The sequence below is a fragment of the Heloderma suspectum genome, chromosome 2 (assembly GCF_057233095.1).
Source record: "Heloderma suspectum isolate Gila_16-S chromosome 2, 16-S_ref, whole genome shotgun sequence".
Taxonomy (NCBI): Eukaryota; Metazoa; Chordata; class Lepidosauria; order Squamata; family Helodermatidae; genus Heloderma; species Heloderma suspectum.
The window spans coordinates 319,395,655-319,410,634 of record NC_139459.1 but is presented as its reverse complement, the minus strand read 5'-3'; the positions used below and the strand labels follow the sequence as shown (position 1 = coordinate 319,410,634).

General features: G+C 42.2%; 1 protein-coding gene across 8 annotated transcripts in view; it reads left to right on the top strand.

Moving 5' to 3' along the window:
- The window catches only part of CHL1 (cell adhesion molecule L1 like), a 364,319-nt gene that overhangs the window by 312,168 nt on the left and 37,171 nt on the right, over window positions 1-14,980 (top strand). For all 8 annotated transcript variants that reach the window (XM_084840333.1, XM_084840331.1, XM_084840332.1 and 5 more), the window contains 4 exons: window positions 5,926-6,050; window positions 10,695-10,796; window positions 11,018-11,215; window positions 14,511-14,581. In XM_084840333.1, the coding sequence (XP_084696459.1) occupies window positions 5,926-6,050; window positions 10,695-10,796; window positions 11,018-11,215; window positions 14,511-14,581 (496 nt within the window). The remainder of the gene's footprint in view (window positions 1-5,925; window positions 6,051-10,694; window positions 10,797-11,017; window positions 11,216-14,510; window positions 14,582-14,980) is intronic.

The window sequence follows — 14,980 nt, the reverse complement described above, 5'->3', positions numbered from 1 at the left end:
GTGGCCTTGACATTTTGAGGTCTCCAAAAGAGGACATATTTCTCTCCTTATTTTCCTTGGGGATCATTGTTCTGAAAATTACAGACATCCTACAGTTGTTCCTAAGTAAGAAACCAGCAAGTTTCAGAAGGATAGGTGCAGCAGTTCATGTGGAAGGGGAGTTCTCCAATTTGGGGGAGGGAGTGATTTGCTTTCCCTTCACCCCTTCCCCAATAGTTTTGTGGGTAAATTTGTATGAAAATGCACAGGTCATTAGAAGTGTCTCCCAGGCAAGAAAACTGCACAGTTTCTGAAGGATATACATGCATGCAAATTTAGAATGACTAGAATTTATTTACATTTCACCAGTATAAGCAGCAGGGGAACATGGGTGGGAAGGTGCTATTGCACTCATGTCCTGCTTGTAGGTTTTCCTTGGGCATCTGGCTGGCCACTGTGTGAACAGAATGCTGGACTAGATGGACCTTGGTCTGATGCAGCATGGCTGTTCTTATGTTCTTAACCATAGAGTGCCTCTGAGCATATGCAGAATGCTTTTCTTTCTCCACTGAGCACTTACATTCTCCCCCTACCAATTCTATTCCCCTCCATGCACCCATCCCTCCTCATCCTACCATCCTCCAGCAACTCTTCATAAAAACAGATCTCTTGTTTTGTGCAACTCTCCTCTACCTCCTCCTTGTTATGAACAAGCTCTCAAAGTATCTTCCTCCCTATAACTTCATTTGTTCCAAGACTTTACCAGGTTTCAGCCAATGAGTCTGTTTTCAAAACTAGGGCTCATTTATGGAGAAACTCTGAACATGTACTAAGTGCCTTTCCCTCAACACTGAAGCTAGAGTTCATGCAAAATGGAAAACAACAACAACAACCCACAAATGACAAAACATGCATAGGACTGAGCTGAAAGGGTAGTCAATTCATTAGATGAAATTGGGTAGGCACTGTATTAAGCCTGCAATACCATGCTCACAACTCTAGGGATGTTAGAGAATTCCGCCACGGACTCCAATGAGGCCAGATTCTTTAGAATTCTTTAGAATCCGGCCCCTCGGAGTCCGTGGCAGAACGGACCACCCACCTCCACCACCCCGCAAAGTTGCCCCAGAACGGATCCTACCTGCCACCGGCCAGGTCCGATCCATCTGCTGCAGCCCCGCAAAAGAAAATGGCGTCCAGCGTAGCAGATGCCATTTACGTCCCTTTTCTTTGCCGTGATAGACTATGTAAAGATTTGCATAGCCTATCATGGCAAAGAGCAGGGACGCAAATGGCATCCGCTATGCTGGATGCCATTTGCGTCCCAGCGGCCAGAAGTCCGCCAGTGGCCGGAGCTGGCCAGCAGCTCTGCGAACTCACCGTGGAGTGGAGCCGGCCGGCGAGGATTCCGGGCGGGGGGAGGGACGGATCGCCTCCCCTCCCGCAGACCCCCGGTGGACTCTAAGTAAGGCTGTTTCGTGCATCCCTACGTAACTCAGGACTTATTTCTGAGTAAACATGCAGAACATCAAGGTGCGAACCTCCCTGCAAAAGTAACTTGTGCTGGAATCCTATGCACACTTGAGGGTAAGCCTCATTAAACATAATGGGACTTCCCAGTAGGCATACATAGGATTGCATAAATTAGCAATATTTATCTCCCCTCCACTTAAAAAACAAACCAAAAACTCCTATTTTTATTAAAGCTTTCTGTTCATAGGAACATAGGAAGCTGCCTTATACTAGTCAGACCCTGGGTCCATCTAGCCCAGTATTGTTGACACTGACTGGCACCAGCAGCTCTCCAGAGTTTCAGGCAGGATTCTTTCACAGCCCTACCTGGAGATGCTGGGGATCGAACCTGGGACCTTCTGCATGCCAAGCAGGTGCTCTGCCACTGAGCTGCAGCCCTTCCTATTGCTGGATAATGGCAACTGACAAACAAAACAGTCCCAGATTTGTTTCTCTGCAGCCATATGAACCCACTTTCTCAAAGGCTTGAGTGAGAAGGAGAAAAACCAACCCTCTTGTCTGTTTAAAGTCAAATCCAGTTCAGAACTTCTCTTGCCCACCGAAGAGAATTCTCTTTAAGAATTCCCCAAGATATGCTCTGGGTGGAATAAAGAAGAGCATGAAAGAACAGGATAGGGGAGGGAAGAAGAAAAGAAGAATGGTGATTGGAAATGTGGGGGGGAAGGGTAGAGAGAATTCCCTAAGCCAAGTGGCTCCTTTCAGAGAGGTAGTACTTCAGAGGAATTTAGAAGGTTTTGTAAGGATTGCATGTACTTAAATGAACTTTATGAGGTATTCTCCTTTATGAGGAGAATTTGAGTCCTACAGCTATTTAGGAGAAATTAAAGTGGAGGGGGAGAAGTAAGTTTGTGGAGGCTGATCAGATCCTTTGCTGTACTGAAGCTACTAAACTTCTGCAGCCAAAGGTTCCACTATGGGACAGTAAAATCAGGTGCTGTGTGAAATGCCAGTATTTCATATGAAGCTCCCTTCCTTCTCTCTCTTCAAAATTTCATTGCAAGCAAGCTCCCAACAGTGGGCATGTAAAAACAGAAAAGTAGGGGGAGAGGGGGATTTTGCACCTAACCCCCCCCCTACACCAGAGATTAGGGATAGTGACCTTTAATGGTCACCTTAAACACCTTCTGATTAGGATCCCTGGGTGACTTGGCAGTTTTTACTTTTTGTTTTAGTCTTTGAGAAAAAGAAAATTTATGCATGGCTAACACAAAAGCCACTGGACTGAACTGTCTGAAATTTGGCAGGTTCAGTCAGCTCCATAGGGGCTGCCAGGTTACCAAATTCCATGCATCTATGTGGAAGCACACATAAAAAATAGCCCTTTGATTTGACAGATTTTCTTGAAAATTGCAAATTTTACCCGTGACTAGCATAAAAGCCACTGGACCTAACTGCCTGAAATTTGGCAGATTCAGTCATTTATATAGGGGCTTCCAGGTCCCCAAATTCCATGCACTTATGTGGAAGAGCAAAAAAATTATAGCTCTTTGCTTTGACACATTTTCTCCAAAAAAAGCAATTTTTATCTGTGGCTAGCACAAAAGCCACTAGGCCTAAGTGTCTGAAATTTGGCAGATTCTGTCATCTATATAGGGGCTGCCAGGTCCCCAAACTCTATGCACTTATGTGGAAGCACACAAAAAATACAGCTCTTCACACTGACAGATTTTCGTGAAAATAGCATTTTGTACCTGTGACTAGAACAAAAGCCACTGGACCTAACTGCTTGAAATTGGGCTGGTTCAATCAGCTCCATGGGGCTACCAGGTCTCCAAATTTCATGTATTTATCATACAAAATAAAAAAAAGTTATGGCCATTTCTGTTTTCCAATGCAAGTCAATGGGAAAATGTAAAAGAAAATGGCAATTAGGACAGCTCAAAAGTTCCGGGGCCTGTGCCCAGGTGCCCCTCCTAATGACGCCCCTGTGTGGAAGTAACCTGAGCCCCAATTTCTGCACACAATTGGAGCTCGGATAAGATGACGATGGCCTCACAATACTTCTCGGATGATTGCTGAGCTGCTCCTGCAGTGCAGCTCGCGCAGGCGGGCAGCGAGGACGGCTCGTCAACTGCCTGAACAGAGCAGATGGGGGTGCGTCCGTCCATCCCTATTCACAGCACGGAACCTGTGATGGAAGGTCGGCATGTCCGCTGGTTTCAGAACACCCCAAAATGAAGTCTTGCTTCTTAGGGGGCAATCCTATGCACTTTTAGAAAGAAAAAAGTCCTACAACTCCCAGCACGCCCCAGCCAGCCATGCTGGCTGGAGCGCACTGGGAGTTATAGAGGAGTTTTTTCTGTCTAAACACACATAGGATTGCACCCTAAAGTAATGAACAAAAAAGAAGCTACAGGGTCACTAGCTATGTTTGAAAATGAGGCAGAGTTGATTGGTCTGCTGCTTATAATTTTCAGGCAGCACATTTTTGTAGGACATCGGGAGGTTTGAGACTGGCATGAGAAGCAGACTTTCAATTTGGCATTACAGGGACAATATAGAATTTGATGTGGATTTTAAAGAAAAATGTTAAAAACAGTATCTTCAGCAGTTCGGGAATCTTCACTGCGAATGGCAGACCAGCTGCACCTTACACCACTTAAATTGCATTATATTAATAAAGACTTTCTCTGCTATTTTGGAGGGGATGTGACAGAAAGGGCACATTTATTTCGTACGTGGAATGCGTGATCTAATGTACAGGTACTTTGGAACTCAGCCTGGTCATTTCAAATATTATGCAGCAACCTCTACAACCTGATCCCTTGTTGGCACTTCACTCAGTTTTTCTGGGTAGCCAAGAACAGACCTTCCAGAAAGATCTTAGCCAATTTTTACTAGCAGCGGTTAGGTTGGAAGTTGTGAGGCATTGGAAAGCAGCAACAGGATGTACAGTAGATGGTTGGCTGCCAAAAGTTTGGAGGATAGCTCCTGTTGAAAAATTAACAAACTGAAGTAGACTTGTAATAGGATTAAGAAAATATTATTTATTATTTTTAGCAACATGATTCATTTTATTCTGTACATCAATATTGGATTTCCCAGGCAATGTTTACTAGATAATCACTCCTCTTTTTTGAAAGATAGCATCACCCCAAAAGACAAGAAGACACAGATTATGACTCACTTGCTAATAGTCAATTGGCGAATTGAATAACAGTGTTCTCTTGGTCTCTTTAGTGTCTATCAATTGTGAATTACTGTTGATGGGTCATATTTTGCTGATGTAAATGAAAACTGAAAAATTATTAAAAAATATTGAAAATATCATAAAAACAATAATAGGACATGCATATAAAACAGTCATGACACAGTCAGCTAGAAAAATATTGTGCACTAAGTCATAGGAATCTTTTGGCCATGGTGGTGTGTAAGTCATACAGTCCATTGGTTATCCCTGTATTGTATCTCATCAACTCACTAAGGAAAAAATATATTTTAGTTTTCTTAATGAAGGCTATAGAATTTTTCTTGTTCATTTTTTTAAGGATCAGTGTGAATCTTTAAGGCCTATGAAAGCTATGAGATTGGCAATAGTGGACAGAGAATTAGAATTGTTTTCTTTCTCAGTAAGATAATAAAGTAGCTTATGTTTCTGATTTCTGTTTCTAACAGGGCTTCATAGCTGTCCTGGAGGGACCTCTAGTGGTAAAGGCACTGTTCAAAGAAGTCCGTGTTATATTTTGTATTCAGCAGCCAGAAACCTACAGTTATTTGAACACATACATGCATGGACCAAAGCAGCTGAATGTGCATACTAAATACAAATGGAATTCACATAGTTAGATCATGTGTTATAGCAGTAAACAATTCTAGCCAGAACAAGTAAAAAGGAAGAAGTCTACCTTGTAAATTCATTAAGGATGCAATCCTATGCATGTTTAGACAGAAACAGTCCTACAACTTCCAGCATTTCCCAGGCACCTGCCTGGGGAATGCTGGAAGTTGTAGGACTTTTTTCTGTCTAAACATGCATAGGATTGCACTCTAAAAGATTCAGATATTCTCAAAATTCCAAAGTTCTATTTATTGGAACTCTGAAAACTGTCTCACAGAGTAACTGAAATGATAAATAATAGCTGCATAGCACCTTATGGACTTCTACAGTGATTAATAATCTCCAGATGTCTATAAAACAGATTGATATAGTTCAGTTGCAGGTGCTTGAAACTGTACTAGTAGTTAATGCTCAGAACACCTGCTCTCTGTGTCTGCATGTGTGTGTATGTTTGCAATCAATTTGCTATATGAAATGTAATTTTAGCACAGTTCATGTAAAATATGACTTGGTTACTGAGAGCTTGTTTCGTGTGTAGACTTCCAGACTTTGCAAGGTGGGTGCAAAGAAGAGTAATCCTAATATGCTTGTTTTTATTATTGTCATACATATATCATTTCTATTTTCCCTTACAGAATAATAATTGAGATGGATACATTGTTTATACCAAATGTGGAATTAGAAGATCAGGGAGTGTACACCTGTGTAGGCAGTACATCTCTTGACAGTGCTACAGATGATACCCGCATCACTGTCCTTGGTAAGTGAATTTTGTCCTTGTGTTTACAAACTAAATATTACTTCTGGTTTAAATCCATCTAGGAAATAAGCATTTTTTTGTGCTGCTTTACTAACCACTGAATTTCATCCTGAATTTTAGGACCCATTGCAATATTAATCAGATTCATTACTGTGCAGGCACATGTCACACTTCAAACCATGGGACTTGTGGATCCCTGTTCTCTAAAACAAATAAAAAACATAGTTAACTGTGTCAATCCCATTAGAAACAAACAAACAAACAAAACCAGAGTGGGCTAATACCTCTATTAGGACCAAGTAAATGGTCTTAAAGTAGTGGGCAAGCTTTAAGTAGCGGGCAAGACACTGCCCCTCTGGTGCAGCCCCTGCTGCAGCAAAAACAATAACAAACAAACAAATTGGCCACATTAGTGCTACAGAGTGCTAAATGGGCCAGTTTGGGCTTGTTTTGAAGCTACATTTGACCCGTATAGCAATCTGTAGTGGCATTTTTGTTGTTATTGGGGGAGGGCTGCACCATGGTGCCCCCAGAGTGCAGCCCCCAGGCGGGTTGGAGGGGGAATGGCCCCTGGACCTGCCAAAGTTGCCCATCCCTGTTTAGAGCTTTTCAGAACTTATTTTCCTCTTGGATGTTAAACTTAGTGAACGTATTATCCTCCCACAGCTTTTGGATTGTTACTGTGCATATGTAAGAGTCTCAGCGCAGTGACTTTTGGTATATATCTTTTTTATTGATAGATGGATTACATTTCTTCCAACATGTAATGCAAGGCAGTGTACGTAGAGTCCCAGACAGTGTCCCATCCAAGGCACAGGCCAGGCCCAGTCTTGTTTAGCTTCAGGAGGTTGTGCTTTCACACAACAATGGCGTGTGTTTTGAAGTCACCAAAGTTGATACTATTATATATGATTTTAAGGAGATGACTAGGCATGAAGAGGACATTGAAAAATTACAGATATCACTGCCTTGTCAATAACTTCAGATGGGGCATTGAAGTCCAACTAATCTTGCTCCTTACCCACCACACTCATTCTTGCCTTTTGGGGTTCCTCCCCTTCCCCATCCCTGTTGGTGTTGGCACAGCTATTTGTAGGACGAAAGAAAAGGAATTCCACTTTAGCCCCGCTAAATATTGTAATGGCTCAGAATGGTATCCTGATATTCCACAGGCACTACAAAACTGAAGTCTGTTGTTTTTGACCTCAATTCTCAGACATATTAATGAATGGACATCATATAATTTGGATTCATTTTGAATCTGGATGAAAGCAACCCACCCACTCCCCACCCACCTGCCTCATGCCTTTCCTTAAACACATTAAAATTGTACTTGGCTGCCAGTCCCACCATGGGGCTAAAAATGCTACCCCCAGCTGTGATCCTTTTAGCTTCAATATATATGTCATTTCAAATCTAGCTTGCAGACCTCCATGTCTCTTGCTGCCTTTTAAAGATCCAGCACTTCTATTTTTAGTAATCTATAAAGAATCACATATTTATGCAGGATCCTCCTTTACCTCTGCCTCATTGCTTTCCTGCTACCGTGACAGTTGCTTAATAAGAATCCTGCTGTGGCTGAGACAAGAAATAGAATTTGACCTTTCTTGGGGAGCATTTCTAAGCTATTGGAGCAGTGATTATTATTTTTTATTTTTATTTTTTGGTCTTCCTTTAAGCAGAAGGAATTATCATATGTCATACACAGAAAAAACATTGGATTATGTTCACCCCACTAGCAGTACAGAGAGGATGACTGAAATAAATGCTGACCTGGAGAAATAAACCTCTTCTCCCCATTGCCTGCCCTTCATTCTCTGGGTGCACATGGAACTATTTCATTCACGCACAACTCTCCTGTGAAGAAAGTGGCACTTAGCAAGGCCTACCCTATTTAGGAGAAGGGAACCTGCAGCTCTGTAGATGGTGTTGGACTCCAACTCACATCAGCCCCAGCCAACATGGCCAATTGTTGGGGAAGATGGGAGTTATAGTCCTAAGAACCTCTAGATGGCCACCCCTGTTTTAGCTGCTCTTGCACATCCAAACCTGGGGAGACCTGGTGGACTGCTCCTGATAGACTGGCTGTGAATGCATTCCGTACTTCTGTGTATATTCCCAGAATTCTTAATTGCCTCCCCAGCCAAACTAAGAAATAGGATAGCCAAGATTACCAAAGCCTCACCAACTAAAACTTAGACCAGATTGAAATTAGCAGCAAAATTAGGTGGTGGTGGTTATGGAGTTCTGTGGTGGTAGAGTGGATTGTATCACTTCAGGCTGGAGCTGAGAGAGCACATTTTTAATGATCCACTCCATTAAAAAGTGTGTGTGTGGGGGGGAATCCATGCAAGTAGAAAATTAGCACAGCAGGGATCAGGGTCAGTCAGAAGCTTTCTCTTTTAGGTGCTAGATTGGGCAGCAGGGGTGTCTGCTACTTTTAGGGAATATTTTATATTTGGGGACATTCAAATGTGGGAATTTCCAGCTTCAGCCTGAAGTGGTAGAGTTTTACCACTTGACCACTCTACCACCTCCTTCTGCTGCATGGCCTTCCACTGATACCTTGAAATCTATTGAATGCCATCAAAGCTGGCTCTGAGGGAGATTTCTTTTTACTAGCAGAGCCTTCCCCGCTACCTGGCCCCCTTTCATTAGGACTGCCCTAGGCAACACATCTCATTCCAAAGACCCAAGGCAAAGTAGTGTATACCTCATGGGGTTCTTATGAAACTTACAGTGCAATCGTATATGTGTCTGCTCAGAAGTAAATCCCACTGAGTTCAATGAGGCTTACTCTCAGGTAAGTGAGTCTAGGGTTGCAGCCTTAAATGCTCTTTTTGCTCCTTGGACTAAATATTTATTTATTTTATTTATTTCATTTCTATACTGTCCAATAGCCAGAGCTCTCTGGGAGGTTCACAAAAATTAAAACCACAGAGTGCAGCATAAAACAATATAAAATATGAAAGCTTAAAACCACAATATAACAGTACAACCAGAATAAAACCTAGCAGCAATGCAGAGATTTAAAATACAGATTTAAAATACCATATCTTAAAGATTAGAAAACTAAAATGCTAAAATACTGGGAGAATAAAAAGGTCTTCAGCTGGCGCCAGAAGAAGAACAATGTAGACACCAGGCAAACCTCTTTAGCGAGCTCATTCCACAGCTGGGGAGCCACAGCAGAAAAGGCCCTCTTCCTGGTAGCTACCCGCCTCACTTCCTTTGGTGGGGGCTCCCGGAGAAGGACCCCTGAGGATGATCTTAGGGTCTGGGCGGGCACATATGGGAAGAGACGATCCTTCAGATAACCTGGCCCAAGCCGTTTATAGAATTATTATAGTAATAATTCTAATCCAGTTGTTTTAAATGAGAGGGAGATAACCTTCTGTGCTGCTCCTCCATAAAGACCTAGGTATTCTGGCATACTAGAGTATGGGCATTTAAAAATACCTATGGTGTGGGTATTTAAAAAACGCACAAAACAACATTCATTTATTGCACTCTTTTTCTCCTCTTACCCAGTGTTCCACAGAACTGATCTTTTTGGTATTTTGCATTTTTTTTAATTCACTCATACTAAAGGCTTGTTCACATGGAGCTTTTATCCTTCTGTTGAGACTGGTTACTCACGGAAGTTTGTGGGTCCTTAAGATGACTGCCAGATCTACACCTTATGTCATATCATTATGATTCCATCATGGTAACGCCATATCCCTCTTGCACATTTATACCTCATGGGACACACAATGACATTTGTTGCAGTATATTGGATAATGTGGAATAAAAAACAGGAAATAACACTACAAAATTGGTATATTGAATGTGCAATGTGCCCCAACAGTTATCAGTGCACTTTAATGCCATTATAAAGCAGTAATATAGATCTAGCCCAGATGACGTTGTTAATCTCCAGGGTATCTCCCGCACTAAATGACCTTTATTCAATTTTTTAAAAGATCAGAGTTAATGAGCTATCAAATGACTGCGCTCGAGTTCCATTTGAGTTCCCTCCATGAAAAAGGAAAAGCCGCAAGAAGAGGAGCTAGAGCAATGAAACGTATGGAAGACTCAGACATGGGGGCAAAAGAGTGGGGAACGGAGGGGAAGGAAGCATTTGTAAAGGGAGTCCGTCGTGATCCTGCATTTAAAATGGAAGCAGAAAGCCCCTTTCTAAATGTGGGATTGTAGGCTGGTGTAATTTATCTATCTGGCAGTGTAACTTTAATCCTGAAAAGCTTATGGCACAATAACTGTGTCAGTCTTTAAAGCGTCACAGGGCTCTTTGCTGATATGGCTAGTTTTCTTATGAGATATTGATAACTGATGGGAAAAGGACATGACCAAGGACATGGCCTGGACCCCAAGCATGAGTGCATGAAGAGGGTCATGTGTGCAACCCTAATGTCAGAAGCCATCGTGTGATTTTTCCAGTACTTTCTTATGAGCTGTTTTAATGCGGGTCACTGTTTGAGGCAGAGGGAAGACATGCTGGTCTCACATTTTTTTCTTTCTGATGGTTTGTATGGTCCCTTTTGGAAATACAGCATTATTGGTGAAATATCCCTGTGTCTCTGGCTGAGAGCCACCCCACAGGAAAATGCCATTCTTCTTACATTTCTTTCCAATTTTTGTTAGATATCCCTGACCCACCACAAGGCCTACACCTCTCAGAAAAGCGGAACAGAAGTGTTAAGTTGTCATGGAACGCTGGAAGCAATAACAATAGCCCAATTAATGGTAAGAAGGATTTCTCCTGCCATTGCCTCACTTTTGTAAAGTGACAGCAAGTGATCAAAACCGAATAAACAACCCTAAAAGCTGTGCTTAATTGGTTTTATTGTTGAAGGGATTTTGTTGCTAATCATTTTCTTCCCTTCTCATCTGTTTGTTTCCAGGGCTGTTTGTTTCCTTAATTCACATGCATTGCTTGCTGTGTCTTCTTCCCTTGTCCTTTCTAGAATCTATTGTGGAATTTGAAGAGAACCGATGGGAGCCCAGAAAGTGGCAGGAATTAATCAGGCTCCCAGGGAATGACACCACAGTTATTTTACCACTTGCCCCTTATGTAAATTACCAATTCCGTGTTATATCTGTTAATGCCGTTGGAAGAAGCCAGCCTAGCGAACCATCAGAACGATATGAAACGCCTCCAGCTGGTATATATTATTTATCGCCCATTTCTTGTATTTTCTTTTACTGTATATGAGGAATAAATAAGACATACCAATGCACATGCACCTAATATTTTGTTGTTGTTCAGTCGTTCAGTCGTGTCCGACTCTTCGTGACCCCATGGACCATAGCACGCCAGGCCTTCCTGTCCTGCGCTCTCTCCCGGAGCGTGCTCAAGTTCATATTCATTGCATCCGTGATGCTATCTAGCCATCTCATCCTCTGCCGTCCCCTTCTCCTTTTGCCTTCAGTCTTTCCCAGCATCAGGGTCTTTTCCAGGGAGTTTTCTCTTCGCATTAGGTGGCCAAAATATTTCAGCTTCAGCTTCAGTATCTGTCCTTCCAATGAGCACTCAGGGTTGATTTCCTTTAGGATGGACTGATTTGACCTCCTTGCAGTCCAGGGGACTCGTAAGAGTCTTCTCCAGCACCACAGTTCGAAAGCATCAATTCTTCGGCGCTCAGCCTTCCTTATAGTCCAGCTCTCACAGACATACATTACTACTGGGAAAACCATAGCTTTGATTAGATGGACCTTTGTCGGCAAGGTGATGTCTCTGCTTCTTACTATGCTGTCTAGGTTTGCCAGAGCTTTCCTCCCCAGGAGCAAGCGTCTTTTAATTTCATGGCTACAGTCACCGTCTGCGGTGATCTTGGAGCCCAAGAAAGTAAAATCTGTCACTGCTTCCATTTCTTCCCCTTCTATATGCCAGGAAGTGATAGGGCCAGATGACATGATCTTAGTTTTTTTAATGTTGAGTTTCAAACCAGCTTTTGCACTCTCCTCTTTCACCCTCAACAAGAGGCTCTTGAGATATAGCCAGAGTATTTGTTTTGACTTTTGAAAATTCTAGCTTTCTAACAGTGCCACCCTATGCATGTTTACTAAGAAGTAAGCCCCTTTGAGTTCAGTGCAGCTTACTCCCAGGGAAGTGGGTATAAGAGTGCAGATTTAGTCTTTTTAGACTAACTTATGAGCTAGATGGTGGGTAGAGAATAGGAACCTGCTCACTGGTTATGTGCTAGAATCTTTGTAGTGCTTGACCCTGTTGTGAACAGTACTGTTTGTAAAAATATTGTTTAAATATACACATCTCTTTCTCTCTTTAAAGCAGCCTTCTCCAACCTAGGGCCCTACAGAAATTTTGGATTTCAACTCCCATCAGTCCCAGCCAGCTTTGCCAATGGTCAGGAATGCTGGGAGTTGTAGTCCAAAACACCTGGAGGGCACCAGCTTGAGGGAGGCTGCTTTAAAGTGTATTCTTAAGGAGCCAACATCCTGTTTAGATAGGGACATAACATTGTTCAAGGCCATGTTCCATACAGAAGATAATGCCTTGCATAAATTCAGGTTGTGTCTGCATTTGGAATACTTCATACAGTTTGGTTGACAGATCTAAAATGGATATAACAGAGCTGGAAAAGGTGCATAAAAGGTCAATCAAAATTGTTATGGAGTTGAAGTACTTTTGCTATAAAGGACGGCTAAAGCATTTGGTGCTTTTTAGTTTTGGGTGGAAAACAGATGACCAAGGATGGACATGATAGAGCAGGGATGGGGGATCTCCAGATGTTGTTGGACTGCAATGTGCATCATCCCTGACCATTGGCTGTACTGATTCGGGCTGATGATTGTTGGAGTCCAACAACATCTGGAGGGCCATGGGTTCCCGATCCATGTGACTGAGGTGTATAAAAACATGCATGGTGTGGATAGAGTGAGGTTTCTCTCCCTTTCTTATAATAATAGAACCTTGGGGCTGCCAATGAAATTGATTGGTAGCAGATTTGGGATGAGCAAAATGAAGTGTTTCTTCATAAAGTATGTAATTGATTGGCATTAAAGGAGGATTCCACTAGTTCAGAGGACAGGTCTATCAGTGACTGTTAGTCATAAATTGACCTCCATGGTCAGTATGCCATTAATACCCACTGGTGGCAGAGGAAGCAATGGGCACGGGCATGCCCCTTCATGCCCCTTCATGCCCCTTCGTGTTGGCTTCCCGTCAGCATCCACTTTGCCACGATGGGAAACAGGATGAGGGACCAGATGGACCTTTGGTCTGATCCAGAAAGGGTCTCCTCATGTTCTCATGGGATTAAAAAACAAATGGAATGCCAAAGGGCAAGAGCAAAGAGCTGCAAATAATTATCACCATAGTCAATCTAGTCTTTTGTGAGCATTCCCTTTCTTTGCTGCATACTACTTGATGATACTGGGGTTTTATATGCATGATGAAAATGCAAACACGTGGCCCTAAAGAAATGAAAGAGGAATTGCTGCCCTTCCCACATTGAAGATGCACCCCCTCGTCTGTCTCTCATGCAGATCCACAGAATGGGTTTCTTTTGAAATGGAGTGCTTCATCCCAGGGCAATGTGAGATAGCATTCCCAATTCATCTACAGTTCCTACATGAGTTAATGCAGTGCTTTTAAAATTCAATCTAGCCTTTTTAAATGTACATAGATGTCATGTCTGGATAGGGCATTTAGTAAGATTTATAGCGAGTCTCATAGCAGCTTGGGACTTTGGACAAATTTCTGTTCCCAACCAATTTCTCTTGGTATAACATGAAATAACTGGCTCTTGAAAATACTTTTATAGAACAGCTGTTCTGCAAGGCTTATTCATTTATATTCTCCTAACATTTTTTTAACGTTGTCTCTGTGCCTCCCCGGCTCTCCAGTTCTATGCCTCATACTAATCATACACCTTCTGTTTTCCCAGTCCCATAGGGCTATCGCTTTAGAATAATTCCATTAACATCTGGTGCTTTGTGAAACTACCATTTAGTTTTTATCCAGTCGTTTTCACCAAAATGACTGAAACCATATCCCATGCATGTTTTTTTTCATTGCGCCTTTTATATGTCAATTGATCTTATTATCCAAGGGAGTCCTAGGTTGGATTTCTGTACTGATGTCTGTCATAAGACAATCCTTAACTCATGATATCTCTGCTGCTTGAATTAGTATCACAAGGAGCTGTTCATGGTTAACAGCACATGCCATAAACCACCACAAAAAGTATAGTGTGTTGTTGAAGGCGATAACTTTATTGCATTGTAAACATGGAATTCGGCTGAGGTTTTCCTGAGTTTATTTACTGCTTTTTCATTGCATAATTCATTGTATAATTATCATTGCAAGGAAATCCAAATAATGAGGAAGACAGTTCCTCCATCATTTACTAATTCGAAGCAAGTGCAAGCATATGGGGAAAGAATTAAAGATTGATTAATTAAAATACTCTTGCATTGTATTTTATTGATGCATAGCTCCAGACAAGAACCCGAAAAACATCAGAGTTGAAGCATCTAAACCACACGAGATGAACATGACATGGGAGGTAATGTTTTTTTAAACAACGTTAATGCACACAATTGTTATGATTCGCTCACTCATACTTTTTGAATAAGTCCCATTGAACACAGTGGTACTTATTTCCAAGTAAGCATACATAGCACTGGACTGAGACCCAAGCTACATGTTACTTTGAAGACATATGTAGCAGCTACATCTTTCTTTCTTTTTTCTAAAGTAAGTGCAGGACCCCCTAATCTGTATCAGGACACTAGTGTGGAGGGTAGGGGGCTTTAACCCTTTGCCCTCCACCAATCTATGGTGCCAGTGTGTATTATCCCCCTGCCCCTGTAATTTTCCTTGCCCAAGGAAAATGGGGGGAGGGAGGCACTGATCTGGATTGGGACCACAGCAGGGGGACAAAGGTTTAAGCCCCCTAGCCCCA